Here is a 15,661-nt window from a genome sequence, read left to right as displayed (position 1 = left end):
CAAGGCGACGGAGCGGAGCGCTTAGCCAGTGCTGCGGTTGTTTGATCGGCCAGCAACTACTCCAAGCTCATCAGTCCGCTGGTCTCACAACTGTAAAGCATCATGACCTGAGGAGCTACGCTGTCAGAGTGCCTGTACCCTTTCCAATGACTTGAAACAGGCCATCGTAGTAGCCTACTTTGGCCTGAGGTTTTATGTTGCCACAGGACACCGGGAGCTGCATTGACGTCAAGGGATCGTTTCCTTTTCGCACTTCAAGGCAAATGGAGAGATGAAACATCCGATCGCAGCCGTCATTGAATTCGGCCGCCGAGATGAAGCACGCATAGCCAAGGGTGCTCAGCGAGAGAGGACTTGGGCAGATGTCATGGCGGGAAGACGTTGGTTGGCACCTCGAGACAGCGACTGCTCAAAATGGGTTAGCTAATTCTTCGTGGTGGTCTGTGCTCGGAGAGCCGAGCCGACCCGGACCCGCTCCCTCACCTCACCACCAACCTCGCCATCTCTACACTGCCGCGTCTCTGCTCTAGCTGATGTTCAATTACAGCTGGGACGACTTGATTCTGACCACCATGTCCCCCTTGCAGTGCTCGTCATCACTGTCATCACAGGAGCTCCTCGTCCGCTATGCCAGCTAAGTTATGCCATTTGCAACCAAGTATCATCTTGGCCTCTTGGTTTGGCCGAGAGGGGAACATGATGATGAAATTGCGCCCTTTCGACGGAGAAATCCATGACGGAGGAACCATCAACAGAGAATTGTCGCAGTCTGACAATGGTCAACGGCCAGCTGCGATGACTAGACTCCGCACTCCAGACCCAACCAGACTCAACCACCAGCACGACCCGGAGTCCCCGTCCTGTCGCTATCCTTGGCACTCCGGGATCTGCAAAAAAAAGAAAAATTACCGTCAATCATGCAGTATCCAAGTTGTCGGATCAGACACGTGGGGGCCATTCCGCAGCTTCAAAATTTCCGTTTGCGGACAGGAGCAGCTAATCTGAGGAACAGAGGGATTTTCCCTTTCTTCCAGGCAACAGATGACCTTCACCTTTCATTGAGTCTCTCAAGCCTTCCAATCTCATGCCTGTCCGACAAGCCGCTGATGCTTGGACTCGTAGCTTAACCAGCAGCCCTACGACCTCTCTCCAAAATATCCAACCTACGGGAATTGGAGCTTCGGGTCGGCAGTGTTTGCATTAAACCAGGCTTTTGGGTCAACGACTGCCCGACTTCTACACTCGACCAACTTAATCATCTATAAGACTCCGTCACATAAGCGGCCTTCGAGTCCTTTGTTTCAAAACAGATGATAAGAAAACAGAGTTGATCGTCGCCATGTCCAATCATTGCCATTGTTCAGCCAGTCCAGATTGGCAATGATTGAATTTCATAAATGCTTGGCCTTACAGATTCAATAATTTCCAAGCCACCTGAGGCTGGTGGGCCTTGGCGGGATGTATGCCGCCATCGCCATTCCATGGTACCGCTTTTTCCCCAATCGGAATGTGCAGTAACGTTTTCAAGCCCTCGAGGGTCTCGTCTACCTCCACATTCCGTTGAAACCACGTCAAAGACGGTAAGGTACGTCGAATTCTACCATTTTTTTGCACTTTTCAGAACCAGGCTTCTGCTTTTCCAATAGAGGCCAGCGCGGCACATGATTTTCCGCCCTTTGTTACCGATTGCCTGGCAAACTCGTCGAGAGATGTCTGTTCAAGCTCCGGAAACCCCTTGGCTGCGGGTGTAATCCAGATTGTCGGAATCAGGGTCATAAACTTTTTGCTCCATCTCGACGAACACATAAAAGTCTCGCATTCCAACCGCGAACATTGTTTTTCATCAGCATCCACTCCCAGTACACAGCTTCTCACCTCAAACTCAATCAATCTTGCTTCGCTCTCCATTTTCATCTTCCTTTCTTCCTCCTCAAAATTTTCAAAATGCACACTTTCCAGACCTTCACTACCATTCTTGCCTTTGGCGCTGCGACCTACGGTGCGCCGGTGAAGAGACGCGATTCGACCATCTCCAATGAAGACATCCAGGCTATGGAAGAGCGCGGCACAGGAAATGCAGTCGACGCAGTCGCTGCGGCTCAAACTGGTGTTGGCCTCGCGGTTGGCGGCACTGCTGTGCAAGCAGGCGCCAATGCCAATGTGGATGCGTCTGCTGGAGTCAACACACGCTCGGTCGCTGCTGGCGTCGGAGCAGCTGCTGGCCTCGCTGCTGTGACCTACTCGGACGTCGCAAACCTCGTCTACCTTGCCAGCGCCGTCGCCCTGAACGTCTGCACGAGGGCTGAGCTCGACACTTTGGGAAGAATTGCCGCCAACATCGGCACCGGAACCGTCATCGCTGTCGGTGCCTCCAACCAGCCTCGGGACCCTCTTCTTGGATTGGCTACCGGCCTTGTCGCTGGCTTGGGCGCGGCCATCTCAACTGCAACTGGCTCCGATATTGCCAACATTCAGAAGATCCAGGCCTGCATCGCCGCGGACTCCGTCATCCAAGTGGACCTCGACAACATTGCTAGACTTTGCATCGCAATCCGCGCTCACGCCGGAATTGTGCTCCAGGCCCGCGATGTTTCCACTATTGCGACTGGTGTCAGCTCCGCTGCTGGCGCTGCTGTCAACGTCTCCTCCACCGACACAAACAACCTCATCAAGATCGTCGGAGCCGTCGCGTCCGACTCCGTCACCCAAGCCCAGCTGGACTGCCTTGCTCAAATTGCCAACGGTCTGCGCTCCAATGTCCGCTACACTGTCGCCGCAACCACAAAAGCTGCCGCAAACACTGTTGCCAACACTGTGACGGTACTCCTTAAGGACTTGAACAACCTCGCCACGATCAACGCTGCTGTTCGCGCTCGCGCCATCACGCAGGTTGATTTGGACAACATTGCCGGCCTCGCCGCTTCGATCGATGCCGATGCGCACTTCAGCACGTATTAAAAAACCTACCTCCATGGCTTTTTCATTCGCCAAAATTCTTTTGATCCCCTTTTACGACTTTATCGGCCTCTGACCAAGGGCACGACACGATCCTTTGCTCTGAGAGCTACGACTTTTTGATTTCTTTTCTTTCTTGCCTTGTGTTTTTGAAAATAACGACTTGCTTCATCGCATCTTCTTTTCCCTTCATGACCCTCATTCAGTATTTGAGGAGGAAGCACTTTGACGACAACGAAACGACCTACAGCACAACTTGTCCAACTATCCTTGATGACGACCCAGACAAGGCGCCTAGACGGCTGCGCATATAGTCTATCTAATAGCAATTGATTTCCTTCGATCAAGCTATCTCAAGAACTCGCATTGCTGCTGCATGCTAACTAATTGGATTCGTCCCCATCAAAACAGCCAGCCCACCAGCCACCATTCTCCAAATCCCAGGCAGATACTACCGCGCGCTCTGCCTCTTCCAAATTCCCCCTCTACTACTACAAGCAAACACAACTCACGTCCCCTTTCCGCATGCAACACGCACGCCCACAGAAAATACCCTCACTCGTCCCCGCCGCCCCGCATTCCCGCCAGCGACAGCAGCGCCGGGTCGTCCAGGTCGCGTTTGAACAAAAAGCGCACGGACGCGCGAAAAACTGCCCTTTGCGGCGCGACGCATATGCGACTAACCAATAAGCAGCAACGCGCTAAACTATATGCGGCAGGCTCAATAACTTCGAACGCAGCAAGAATTCGTTAGCCGGTCAAAAGAATTTGCGATTTGTTGTCCACTTGTCCGTCCGCCGGCAGCGGTTGGGACTGCGCGTCCTCCATTTTAATTTATTCTAGTTTTCTGACGATCTTATTTCAGGCTTTAGACATGTCGACACAAGGGGTTCTTGCACGTTGAGCCAGTCAATCAGTCGCATTGCGCATGGCGATGACGGGAGGAGAGAATTGGTGTTTGCGGCGGCGGCGGAGGAGGAGGAGGAGCAGGGAGGGAGGACTTAGACACCATTTTACAGCCAGATAGCCAGCGAAACCGGTCAATTACATCAACCACGACGACGACGACGACGACGACGACCAATTAAGCACGTCGTCGTCTCGCGCTCTTGCACTCGCTCTCCGCTTCTAATTACGATCCAAAGATGCCAAATTCCTGCATCCCGTTTCTAACCTTTAGCTCACCTGCACTCCGCTTCAGCGATGCACCACCACCACCACCACTACTGCTTCCACTACTACCAAAACTCGTGCTCGCACTCGGCGGCAGATCCTCCGGCCGCGTGCCCCAGCCACTCTCGCTCTCGCCCAGCTCCAACTCGAGGACGCCGCCCTCGAGGAAAAAGCGATGGCCGATCCAATTCCGCGTGTACTCCTGCCCATCCAAACGGGCGCGCTGGATATACCTCGCGCGATAGGATGGGTCGAAACCAATGTTGCGGACCGTGGCGACCCTGCCCGTGACGGGCGACGTGACGTTGATTTCGGGGAAGAAGGGCGGGATGATGAGGTATACGTCCTGCCCGGCGACGGGGAAGAAGCCGAGCATGGAGAAGGTGGAGAAGGAGCCCATTGCGCCGCTATCGTCGTTGCCGGGGATGCCGATGATGGAGTCGTTGAATTGTGCTGGGATGTAGAAGTGCGCTAGGTCTGATGATACGCCTGGTCGGCCTGAGTAGTGGCCCAGGTATACGGTCAGGAAGGCTTGCTCGTCGCCGATGTAGAGCAGGTTGTATGTGTAGTGCAGGTATTGAAGGCGCCGCGTGAATTCTTCCGGTCCGCCCAGTGTCGTGATGAGCGTGGCCATATCTTGCGGGACGTAGAAGGTGTATAGCCAGGCTGAGCCTTCGTACGTTTCGTGGCCTTTGGGGTTGAGGTAGCAAGATGTGAAATTGAGGAGCGAGGAGCAAAAGATTGGATCTTGGAATCCAAAGGTCCCGTTCAAAAATCGTGGCTGTAGGAAACCGACGAAACCGGTGTTGGTTTCGTTGATGAAAGAGACCTGTTTTTGTCAGACGCCATCGCATAGGCATAGCTTCAAGCACGTACCTGGTCCGCTTTGTACATATTCTTCCAATACGTCGAGCGCTCGAGGTATATCTCGAAATCTGCTGTAATTCCAAGTCCTCGAGCAAAGAGTGCAATAGTAAAGTCGTTGTAGGCGTATTCCACTGTCCGGGAGATGGATCTGGTAAAGGGGCCAACTCCGTAAGGGTCATAGTCGTCTGTGGGGATGTATTTCAGTTCCTTCCAGCTCTTGAGGCCGCCGCGGCCTTCGACAGCCCAATTCAGTGGCTCAACCTCGGCATCCTTGACAACAGCTTCGTACCCTTTTTGCCAATCGACTCCATCTGTGATATTCTTCAAGAAGGAATCCGTCAAAACAACATCTGCATTAGAGCCGCCCTGCGTGAAGCCTTTGCAAAGACTGTGACAAGTCAGTTACTGCACGAGCATTCTGAAAGACTGACTTACCTCATACGGCAGTCCGGAAGATAGCCCTCGTGAACGTAAATGTCAATCAAGCTGCGGATCATCAATGTCTGAGACTGCGGATCCGTGATAGTCAACAGCGGATGAATGCTGCGATAAGAGTCCCAGATGCAATAGTACGAGTCGTAATACGGTTCGTCACTCTCCCAGAGCGGATTCTCTCCAGTGTAATCCTGCGGAGAGAGAAAGGTTCTGTAAACTCCGCTCCAAAATGTGGTTTGAAGTGAGTCGTTGACACCAGTGGCGTCAATCGAAATCGGGCTCAACTTCTTCCTCCAAGCATCCTCCGCGGAAGTCTGTACGCCCTCGAAGTCGAATGTTGGAATCTCTTTCTCGGCGTTCTGACAAGCTTTCTCGATGCTGATGAAGCTCATCCCTACTCGGACAAAAATCTGATTATTTCTGTCAGGCTTGTTGAACTGGACAAAGGCGCCGACTGGCAGCTGCGTGTCGCCGCCGTCCGAGCCGTCCCCGTTGACGCCGTCTTTGACTACAGATTGAGACTTCGGATCGTTCCCGGCTCGATTGTTCTTGAAAAGTCCGGTATCTCGCACCTCGGCGCCTATAAAGTCGGCACAGACATAGGCGTTGTATGAACCTATTCCGAAACTGGGATTGAAAGTTCCGAATCCACTGATTCGGCCAGAAGTGGGATCCACGCTGATAGTACCATTGCTCCTTGACCGTGGCAAATCAATCAGGTCAAGGAGTAGTACGGGACTCAGCGGAATGGTAGAGCTGCCAATAGACCCGGGTCCATTCCGAGGGACTGGCTGGTCAGGAAAAGTGAATCGGTAGAGCGCAGTGTGGTTCGTGACAGTCACTTCGCCTAGAATCGAGGTATTCAAAGCGACTGCAAAATAGCCCGGAGATGCCCTTGCGGTGCCGTTGATCCTTTGCACGCGACGATCCAGATACGCCCACTCGCATCTGTTCAGATCGTCGTCCGGACAGCCAGATTGAGGGAAAATGGGGAACAGGCCCAGGGAAGGGGTCTGATATCGGTCAAAAAAGTGCTTGCGTCATAAAAACGGGAACAAATCGTACTCCACCGGTGCCAGAATCGTGCATATGGCTAAATCCGATGATGGTGCTGTTGTCGCTCGCAAAACCTCCTTGAGCTCCTTGATTTTCGGCATCGATATACACGTCGGCCGATGCTTTCACCATGCCAAAGGGAAGCGTCGCGCCGGGGTGGACGTGACCTATTCAAAAAATCAGCGTCAGACATTCCCATCGTCTGTATGGCAGGGGTACTTACCTCCATTGTCTGTTCCAATGAATGGATCGATAAAATCGAATACATCAAAGTTGGTATTAGACACCCCTTGCCCTTGAACCCGCGTCGCAGTATCAACCAGACTTAAGACAGCCAAAACGACTGATAAACCCCTTGCAGACATCGTGTATCTGGCTTGCGTACGAGCAGAGGATGAAGCAGATTGCTAACAATAAAACAGGTATCGAGGGAAGAACTTGTTGGCGGATTTTAAATTGTATACCCCTCCCCAAGGCATCTACGCGAAGGCGAAAAGCTTCTTCGGTTACCCGGTTTAGTAGACGGGGGCACCCCGAGTGCCAAGTAGAAGACCGCGACCCAGGAAGGCGCTGTAGCAGACGGCACGTCATTCTGGCAGTCGCGGTCAGGTGGTCCATTGTTCGACAACAGGACAGGACAGCAGATGCATGGAGCGGGGAAGACCCGACGAGCAGCAGGACATGGTGATGGATATGGTCGGCTTGGGCAGGTACCCCGCTCCGCCTCCGACATTTAAGGTGCCCATTCTGTCGTCTGCTGTCACTCTGCTTTACCACCCTCTGATCAAACAAAGCCATTCTTGTTCGCTTCCAAAGTTACATGCTGGCCAGCCTGTTGGCTATTTGCTCGGCTATGCCGCTGCGTCCAATAGTGAGCTTGTTCCAACCCCACTCTTTACCATAAACCATGATGGCGGTCGGGTTCCTCCGTTGTCTCGCGAACACTTCTCTCCGTTTGTCAACAGAGTTGGGAAAAATATGGGGATTCAAGAGGGGAAGAAGAGCCTCTAAAGCTTCCCGGGAAGCTGGTCTGGTCTGTGGTCGGCGAAACCCTGTTATTCATTAGTCCGGACAGCGCGCTCTCAGTTTTGATTTTTGGTGCCGTGTTGTAGCCGCCAGAGGCTGTCATTCGTCATGTTTGTGCTCCTGGAATTGTCCCTAGTCCTCTTTGCAAACTTGTTGGTGTTCCCTTCAAAAACTTCGGCAGCTTCGATATTCAGTGGGACCTCACTCGGTGGCTCAACATCCCAAAATGAAGCAACACCAGAATCCGACAAAACCCTTTTCATTGAGTCTCTGCTTTCGAAAATGATGGTTCAGGATTTGGGTAAGCAATGCGATCTGAGTCATCATGTTGCGCAGCTGTCTTCCTCTGCATGAATGGTCCCCTGCTTTTTCAAACAGACCGAGGCTTGATCTGAATGATGCAGAGTAATCCAGGCACACTCTCAGCATGATTGGTCCCTTTGCGACGGGAGCTAGACATTGGCTGCCGTTGTAGCCGACCTTGACTGGTGCTGAAGATCCTAGCCTCAGGGTCACAATCAAGCCTCGAATTGACGTGTTTGCTGATGCTTGAATAGTCCTCCAACTTCATCTGATGTTTGGAGACGATATTGTTGGAAAGAACTCGGATAATGCCCGCTATGGTGAGTCTTGGACAGAATCGGCATGGAAACATCAGCTCACTTGTCGCAAAGACGAAGCAATGAGCTTCTCCCCCAGCTCTCCAGTTGGCAATATCCATGACTGGTCTGTTGGTCCTGATTTTGCGTGCCATGAACTGACAATTCAGGTATCCAATGAACAAGTCGCGGTACAACGGCTTACAGAGACTCAACTCCGATAAAGCCAGGCTGAACATCCCCTTCATGCACTTTGCAGAGTGTCTGCACGGGGTCGCGTCATACAATCAGTCCATGTTCCCGCAAGCAATCGCGATGGCCGCGACTTTCGACGTAGACCTGGTCCACCGCGTCGGCCGAGCCATTGGCACCGAGGCCCGGTCCATTGGCATCCACGCCTGTCTTGCCCCTGTCCTCGACTTGGGAAAGGATCCTCGATTTGGCAGAGTTCAAGAAGCCTGGGGAGAAGACAAGGTCCTGACCTCACACATGGGTGTGGCATTTGCTTCTGGACTGTCAAAGAACGGCTCGTGGGCTGAACCAGATGCTGTTGTGCCTGTGGTGAAGGTCATCCTCCCCAGCTGTAACTCATATGCCGGTATTAGAAGCTGATCGAGACACAGCACTTTGCAGCTTATGGCGCGCCGCAGTCGGGCATCAACGCTGCACCATGGATGGGACACGGGAATCGAGAGGTCCTCGGGGAGCTCCTGACACCATTCAAAGCGGTCCTCGAGCTTGGTGGTGCCAGGGGAGTGATGATGTCGTACAACGAGGTTGACGATGTGCCTGCACACGTAAGCCCAATGCTATATGAAGCCCTTTCGTCATGGGGATTCGATGGGTTTATCATATCCGACGATGCCGGTCAGTTTCCAAACACCGGACATGCCGTCGCTGCGGACTGACTTACCTGATGTTGCACAGCATTGGAGATGCTACACGAGAGACACTTCGTGTCAAAGAATAGCAACGACTCTCTCCAGCAGTGGCTGAATGCCGGCGGAATGATTCAGTACTATGACTATTCGCTGGAAAATTTCGGGGAGATCATTGTTGACTCTGTCCAAAATGACACGGTGCCCATTGAAACACTCGTGTCGGACGTCCGGAGAATTCTGGGAGTGAAGTACGACTTGGGGCTCTTTTCAAATCCATACATACCGGATGACATTGATCCTTACTCTTTGACGACGGAGCACGTACCGCTGACGCTCGAAGCGGCGCAGAAAAGCATCGTGTTACTGGAAAACCGCAATCAAACTTTGCCTCTGCACCTCAAACAGACGCAAAAGCTGGCAATAATTGGACCCTTTGTTGACACTTTGAATTACGGCGACTACTCTGGAACATTCGGCGCGTACCCGATTGCCAATGCTGTGACGCTGCGACAAGGCGTTTTGGCGAATCTAGAGAGGAAGCGGTTGGATGTCGAGGTTGTGTCCAACTGGGGAGCGAACAGCTGGGTCTACAACGCGCAGTATCCAATACCGGGATACCTCTTGTCGACAAACGGGACTTCCGGAGGGTTGCAAGCGACCTATTTTGCGGATACCGAGTTTCAGGAGTCAGTTGTCACTAAGAAAGAAATCCCAGTTCTCAATTGGGGACTCTATCCACCGCCTGGACTCCCATCCAACAACTTTAGCGTCATCTGGGAGGGCCAACTCCAAGTACCGGTAGACGGCGATATTGAAGGTTGGCTGGGCGTGGCAGTCAGCCCAAACACGACGGCAAAGCTGTTTGTTGACGGCGAGCTCTTTTCGAACTCGTCTCAGTCGAAGGATGGCAATATCTTGTCGAATATCCCAACAAACTTGGACAACACAGCCGCGCCTCCAGGGTCGTCACCATTATTGTTCAGGTCAGGGGCACAACACAGCATCCGGATCGAGTACCAGGCCTACAATAACTTTGAGAAGATTGCCAACCAAAACTCGATCAATGCAGAAGTGATTCTCTTCTGGAACCTGGTCGATAGTTCATCTCCAGTGGACAAAGCGGTTACCACGGCAGCATCAGCGGACGTGGTTGTTCTCTCTGTTGGTTCAGCGTGGAATTCCGACGGCGAAGGCGGGGACCGCGGAACGCTAGGTCTATCGCCAAACCAGACTACCCTTGCGGATGCCATCTTTGCGCTCGGCAAGCCAGTCGTTCTCGTCTTGCAGGGCGGCAGGCCATTTGCCATTCCAGAGTATTACAACAAATCCAGTGCGGTGCTCACGGCCTTTTTCCCAGGACAAATGGGAGGACAGGCGATTGCAGACGTTCTCTTTGGCGAGGCGAACCCGGGAGGACGGGTGTCACTGAGCGTACCAGCGCAAACGGGACAGCTGCCAGTATACTACAATTACAAGAAGACTGCGCACAACGTCACGTACGTCGACATTGATTGGAGGCCAACATATCCTTTTGGTTATGGCCTGTCTTATACGAGCTTCGAGGTCGTCAGCTTCAAAGCGGCATCGTCTTCGGCGACCTTGTCGGATGATGGCGCCAGTTCGTCAACCTTTACAAGCGGCGACGCCATCACTTTCTCTGTCGGCGTGAAAAATACCGGGTCCTTGGCTGGAAGCTACGTGGCTCAGGTCTATCTTTTGCAGCGTGTTTCCCAGATCACTCAGCCAGTAAAACAGCTTGTTGCTTTCCAACGCGTCTACCTGGAGGCCGGAGAGAGTCGGACTGTCGACATGGACCTGGAGGTGGACCGGTTTTTGCCAATACTCAATCGAAAGTTTGTCTTGGAGCTTGAAAAGGGCGAATATGTATTTGCTCTCTTGGAGCACGGAGGATCAACGGCAGACCAGAGCTTGAACCTCACAATGGTTTCGGTGTAGATGCCGACGCATACTGTTGAGGTCGGGCGGCAGCCAACTTCGGGGTTGATGGATATCGAAGCTGACAGGACAAGCCTTGTGATTCAATCCCCTGAGAGCAGAAAATAGCATTAGTCTGAACCAAGAATGAAAGGGTACAAGTCTGAAGATGTTTGGAGTTGGAAAAAATACTAAAGGTATGACGTTGTTCGGAGCATCAGGTACCTAGTCAATTCTGCGGAGTTTAGCCGCAGGGGTCTGCGAACTGAGCTCTGAAGATCAACAGCCACGACCCATCCGTCATGGACGGCAACAATGCGAGCCCCAGGTGACACTGAATCCAAAAGTCGCCAGACACCGTCGCGACAACCCTCCCAGCAAGATCCACCAAAAAGCGGCAACATCTTCAGCCGCCTTGCGACAGTTCCACGCCCGATCAAGGTCCTCTTCGACAAGTTCCCCCTCGTCACCTATCCCGCATGCGACCTCCCTAGCCGCGCCCCGCGAGACCGGGATCAACATGCCCTCTACGTATTCTCGACTGAATATGGAGCCCTGGACGCAGCAGCATCCTTTAATCCGGCCTGTTTGAAGTGGCAGGTAAGAGACCCGATGGCGAATTGCGATTTCGCAATGTCCTGGAATCTTTCTAACTGGGCCTTCAGGCTTATCTGAAATTCAACGGCGTCCCCTTTTACACCGTCGCCTCAAGCAATCATGCCTCCCCGAGCGGTGCGCTGCCGTTCCTCCTGCCTGCCGGAGCGCACAATACCATCTACGACCAGCCCAAGCCGGTCCCTTCTGGAAAACTGCAAAAATGGGTCGAGGAGAACAGCGCCAGCGCCGTCGAGGAACCAGACGACGTGCGCTTCGAAGCCTACGTGTCTCTCGTCGACCGCAGCATACGGCGCGCATGGGTAAGCTGAATTGGTTCCGAGCCAGTCGCGAGGTCGCAGCTAACCCCTCCGTCGCAGCTCTACACGCTCTACCTGACACCCAATTTCGACTCGATTGCGCACCCGCTGTATATCGAATCGACCTCGATCAACGCCTTCGTCCGTGCCTCGATAGCGCACGACCTGCGCCTGGCCGCCGAGCGCGAGCTCCTCAAGCACGGCGCCGTCATCGATGCCGAGGCCATTTATACGGAAGCTGAAGACGCGTTCCGCGCGCTCGAAACCGTGCTAGGTGCGGACCAGTGGTTCTTTGGCGCCCGACGGCCTGGCTTTTTTGACGCTGCCGTCTTCGCCTATACGCATCTGCTACTGCTGCAGGATTTGGGGACGGGATGGAAGGAAAGCAGGCTGGGAAATGCGGTGCGTGCCAGGCAAAAATTGGTGAGGCACCAGGAGCGCATCTTCGAAGCGTTTTTCAATTGATAAATGAGGCCTGCTGCGTGGGAAGATCAAAGGGCTTGTGTGTTTGAGCGCAGCCTGCGGACTCGCAGCGAAGCCAATTCCATCCCACGGATCCTGATGCCCTCCACAACTCATCTCATTCGTTGTTAGCGCCAGGAGCTGCAGGCAGAAACGCGAAGAGACTAGGAGGTGAGTCATTAGAGACTGTGCAGGACAGCGCGGTAGCCCTTCACGCTATGGCGCGCGATCATGAGAAGGAAGGGAGGCAGTTGTATATACCTAGATGCCCCTCCTTCGAAGTCAAAAACTTCGACTCTTCGCTCCAACAAGTAAATACCGATCAATCGATGCTCCCTTTACATCTGTATCATGACCTGTCTGTCTCTCAACGCCACATTCGACGCATCCTTGATCGACCTCTCCGCGCGCCAGATGCAAGACACGGAATCTTTTTCCACAACGGACGCGGAAATCTACGACATGGATGAGGCACAAAGCCCATTGAGCAATCTGTCAACCGTTCCCAAGACTTTGGTATCGCCCGCACCAGCATCTCAGAGCCCTGAGTGGAAAGAGCATCACACGCCAGTCCGCTACATGGACACCATCTCGGCCTACGACGCATGGGCAGCGGTGTATGACACAGACGGCAACATTCTTCAGGCAATGGACGACATGGAAATGGCGAAGCTGCTCCCACATTTCCTCGACTTGATTTGTCCAAGTGCAGTGGGCCAGCAAGCCGACAACGAGCCGCTCAGAATCATTGATCTGGGTTGCGGCACAGGAGGCAGTACGGAGAAGCTTCTCAAGGTCCACTGGGATGAGCGGCTACCAAGAACAACCCAGGTAAGCGTTGTAGGGGTGGACGCATCGGCCAAGATGCTGGACGAGGCGCGCAGAAAGCTTGGGTATGTCTTCGCTGGGCTCAATCGGAGCGCAATCGCTCTGAAGAGAGATGATATTCTGACACGCAAACCTGCCAGCAGCGCTGTCACAATCAAATCAGCTACACAAGTCGACCTCGCTCTTGTGCGGCATGTCATCTTGTACGCGAATGATCCTTACGCGTCGCCGCAGCCTTGGCCCCGTCCGGCTCACGGCTTAATTTCCACACTTGTCGTCGAGCATGTTCCGCTGCCGGATTTCTTCCAATCTCTCGCGCGACTTCTGCTGCCGGGCGGGTACGCGCTGGTGACCAACATGCATCCGGAAATAGATGCGAAGGTGCAAGCAGGATTCGTCTCAATAGACGAGGAAGGACGGAAGATCAAGGTGAGAGAGAAAAGCTGGATTCATGGGATCGAAGAGATAGTGTGTGCGGCGCAACGCGAAGGACTGGTGCTTGTTGGCCATGTGCAAGAGCGGGCGGTCGACGAGGAAATGGTGAGAGACGGTAGGGTCAGCGAGAGGGGTCGCAAGTGGATAGGCTCGAAAGTTTGGTTTGGCGTCGTACTGCAGAGGAGAAGGTGAGTGAACAGGGCGAGTCGTGGGAGAGAAGTGAGGGGACCTTCCCCTCTCCGGCTGCTTGCTATCCGGATGGGGGAGTGCTTGACGTCACCTAGTTGAGTGCAGCGGATGCCAAGGCTTTCCATGTTTCCAGCGCAGCGTGAGCGTTCTTTTGACGATTTCGAGGAAGATGAAGGAGCAAGTAGGGAGAGGGCTTATCAAAAAAAATGGCGGAATGGATGGCACAGAGTGAGCGTGGGCCTGAATGGGTGGGCTGGACTGGGGGTGGCCGTTCGCCGGGCCAACGAAAGCGGAGCGCCGTCAGCCAAGCTTTGGGTTCAGTTCACCGACCTGACGTCCAGTCCACCCTCCCTCGTGCCCATCGGCTGCAGCTAATCAGCCCTTGACCAACAACGCTCAAATCCTGTCCAGCAAAACAATCGACCTCCGTTTGCCTGCAGATCGCCCGGCGCATCGCTCGCATCGCCTCTCGCCTGCCATTCTGTTCTCGACGCCCATCTCAGATACTTTACCACGCACCTAGCCACCAACGACCGGTTGACACGCCGACCATGGCTTCAAGGAGGAAGGTTCTGCTCAAGGTTGGCCTTCATAGTCTCAGATCTGCTAGTCTTGCGTACTGACACGCCTGACAGGTTATTATCCTTGGTGACAGCGGCGTCGGCAAGACGAGCTTAATGAACCAATACGTATGCATCCCTTTGACGCTGCCGACCGTGTTTCCCACGCGCCCGCCTTTCAGAAACGGCTATTGACGACGCGCTCGCTACAGGTCAACAAGAAATTCAGCGCAAGCTACAAGGCGACCATCGGTGCCGATTTCCTGACCAAAGAGGTCCTGGTCGACGATCGCCTGGTTACCATGCAGGTGTGTGGAAGCAAAAGAGGAGCGCAGAGTAGCAAAGACTGATTTCGGACATAGTTGTGGGACACTGCGGGTCAAGAGCGTTTCCAGTCTCTCGGCGTGGCCTTTTACCGCGGCGCCGACTGCTGTGTGCTGGTCTACGACGTGAACAATGCAAAGAGCTTCGATACGCTCGACAGTTGGCGCGACGAATTTCTCATCCAGGCCAGTCCAATGGATCCTGAGAGCTTTCCATTCGTACGAGGTTCCAGTCATTGATGTCCTACGTTCACGCACTGATTTGGAGCAGGTTGTCATTGGCAACAAGATTGACGTGGAGGATAGCAAGCGCATGGTATGGTTCACCGCTGCTCGGATTTGGGACGTGACTGACGACGGGGCTCTAGATTTCGACCAAGCGCGCCATGGCCTTCTGCAACTCAAAGGGTGGGATCCCATATTTTGAGACTAGCGCCAAGGAGGCCATCAATGTCGAGCAAGCTTTCGAAGGTGAGCACGCTGCAGTCGGCAGTGAGACACGACTAACGGCGGCGCAGTCATTGCAAGACAGGCTCTTGCGCAGGAGGAAGCCAGCGACTTCAACCAAGACTTTCCTGACACGATACCCATCAACCTCGACAACGACCGGGACGGCTGTGCCTGTTAGCATCCGTAGTTGGCAAACAGCTGCATAGGTTCTTGTATAGAACGCGAATACAGCAAAGGACATGTTACATGACTGATTGAGCTTCATGGCCAAGGCGTTTACAGGCTTCATTTGTTTCACGGGTTCCGAGTACGGTAGTGCAGGAGGGCCGCATTCTTGGTTGGAGGACGGTTAAGTAGGTAGTAGTCGAGCACTGTACATAGTATCTGCAGAACGTTATCAACAGAAATGGACCCCCAAGCGTGACAGCAACACATGACGAGTTGGCAGCGCGGGGGGAGCATTCGATGATCTGTGGCACGGGGTACCGTTGGCGTTGGCCCCAGCCGAAAGTGCCGCTGGTGCTCGTGCCAGGCAGATCAACTCTCCTCGCTCACCAGCCGAACACCTCGACT

General features: G+C 53.6%; 6 protein-coding genes across 6 annotated transcripts; 5 read left to right on the top strand and 1 right to left on the bottom strand.

The window, feature by feature from the left end:
- The first annotated feature begins 1,675 nt into the window (after positions 1–1,675).
- On the top strand, positions 1,676–3,298 carry IWZ02DRAFT_454100 (uncharacterized protein). The gene has a single exon (XM_066767700.1). It carries the CDS (start codon positions 1,945–1,947, stop codon positions 2,956–2,958), a length of 1,014 nt encoding a protein of 337 aa, XP_066621630.1. The 5' UTR covers positions 1,676–1,944; the 3' UTR covers positions 2,959–3,298.
- Positions 3,299–4,087: 789 nt separating this feature from the next.
- IWZ02DRAFT_379914 (glycoside hydrolase family 92 protein) lies at positions 4,088–6,851 on the bottom strand (the record flags this gene model as incomplete). Its single annotated transcript, XM_066765070.1, has 5 exons — positions 4,088–4,957; positions 5,005–5,383; positions 5,431–6,443; positions 6,496–6,653; positions 6,710–6,851. The coding sequence occupies 5 exons, from the start codon at positions 6,849–6,851 to the stop codon at positions 4,088–4,090; spliced, it is 2,562 nt and encodes an 853-aa protein (XP_066621629.1).
- Positions 6,852–7,620: 769 nt separating this feature from the next.
- Positions 7,621–10,948, top strand: IWZ02DRAFT_380232 (glycoside hydrolase family 3 protein; the record flags this gene model as incomplete). Its single annotated transcript, XM_066765094.1, has 6 exons — positions 7,621–7,813; positions 8,070–8,135; positions 8,187–8,238; positions 8,282–8,678; positions 8,717–8,978; positions 9,039–10,948. The coding sequence occupies 6 exons, from the start codon at positions 7,621–7,623 to the stop codon at positions 10,946–10,948; spliced, it is 2,880 nt and encodes a 959-aa protein (XP_066621628.1).
- Positions 10,949–11,211: 263 nt separating this feature from the next.
- IWZ02DRAFT_292225 (uncharacterized protein) lies at positions 11,212–12,480 on the top strand. Its single transcript, XM_066763805.1, has 3 exons — positions 11,212–11,527; positions 11,593–11,844; positions 11,902–12,480. The coding sequence occupies exons 1-3, from the start codon at positions 11,243–11,245 to the stop codon at positions 12,304–12,306; spliced, it is 942 nt and encodes a 313-aa protein (XP_066621627.1). The 5' UTR covers positions 11,212–11,242; the 3' UTR covers positions 12,307–12,480.
- Positions 12,481–12,654: 174 nt separating this feature from the next.
- IWZ02DRAFT_379755 (S-adenosyl-L-methionine-dependent methyltransferase) lies at positions 12,655–13,758 on the top strand (the record flags this gene model as incomplete). Its single annotated transcript, XM_066765061.1, has 2 exons — positions 12,655–13,278; positions 13,366–13,758. The coding sequence occupies 2 exons, from the start codon at positions 12,655–12,657 to the stop codon at positions 13,756–13,758; spliced, it is 1,017 nt and encodes a 338-aa protein (XP_066621626.1).
- A 330-nt stretch (positions 13,759–14,088) lies between these two features.
- Positions 14,089–15,495, top strand: IWZ02DRAFT_454089 (small GTPase superfamily). Its single transcript, XM_066767699.1, has 7 exons — positions 14,089–14,336; positions 14,391–14,444; positions 14,528–14,623; positions 14,678–14,857; positions 14,910–14,954; positions 15,007–15,109; positions 15,157–15,495. Exons 1-7 carry the CDS (start codon positions 14,307–14,309, stop codon positions 15,264–15,266), a joined length of 618 nt encoding a protein of 205 aa, XP_066621625.1. The 5' UTR covers positions 14,089–14,306; the 3' UTR covers positions 15,267–15,495.
- Positions 15,496–15,661: the final 166 nt, after the last annotated feature.

This window comes from Phyllosticta citriasiana (assembly GCF_038021145.1).
Source record: "Phyllosticta citriasiana strain CBS 120426 chromosome Unknown IWZ02scaffold_8, whole genome shotgun sequence".
Lineage (NCBI taxonomy): Eukaryota > Fungi > Ascomycota > Dothideomycetes > Botryosphaeriales > Phyllostictaceae > Phyllosticta > Phyllosticta citriasiana.
The sequence above is the reverse complement of the archived record's forward strand: the minus strand, read 5'-3'. Positions and strand labels throughout refer to the sequence as shown.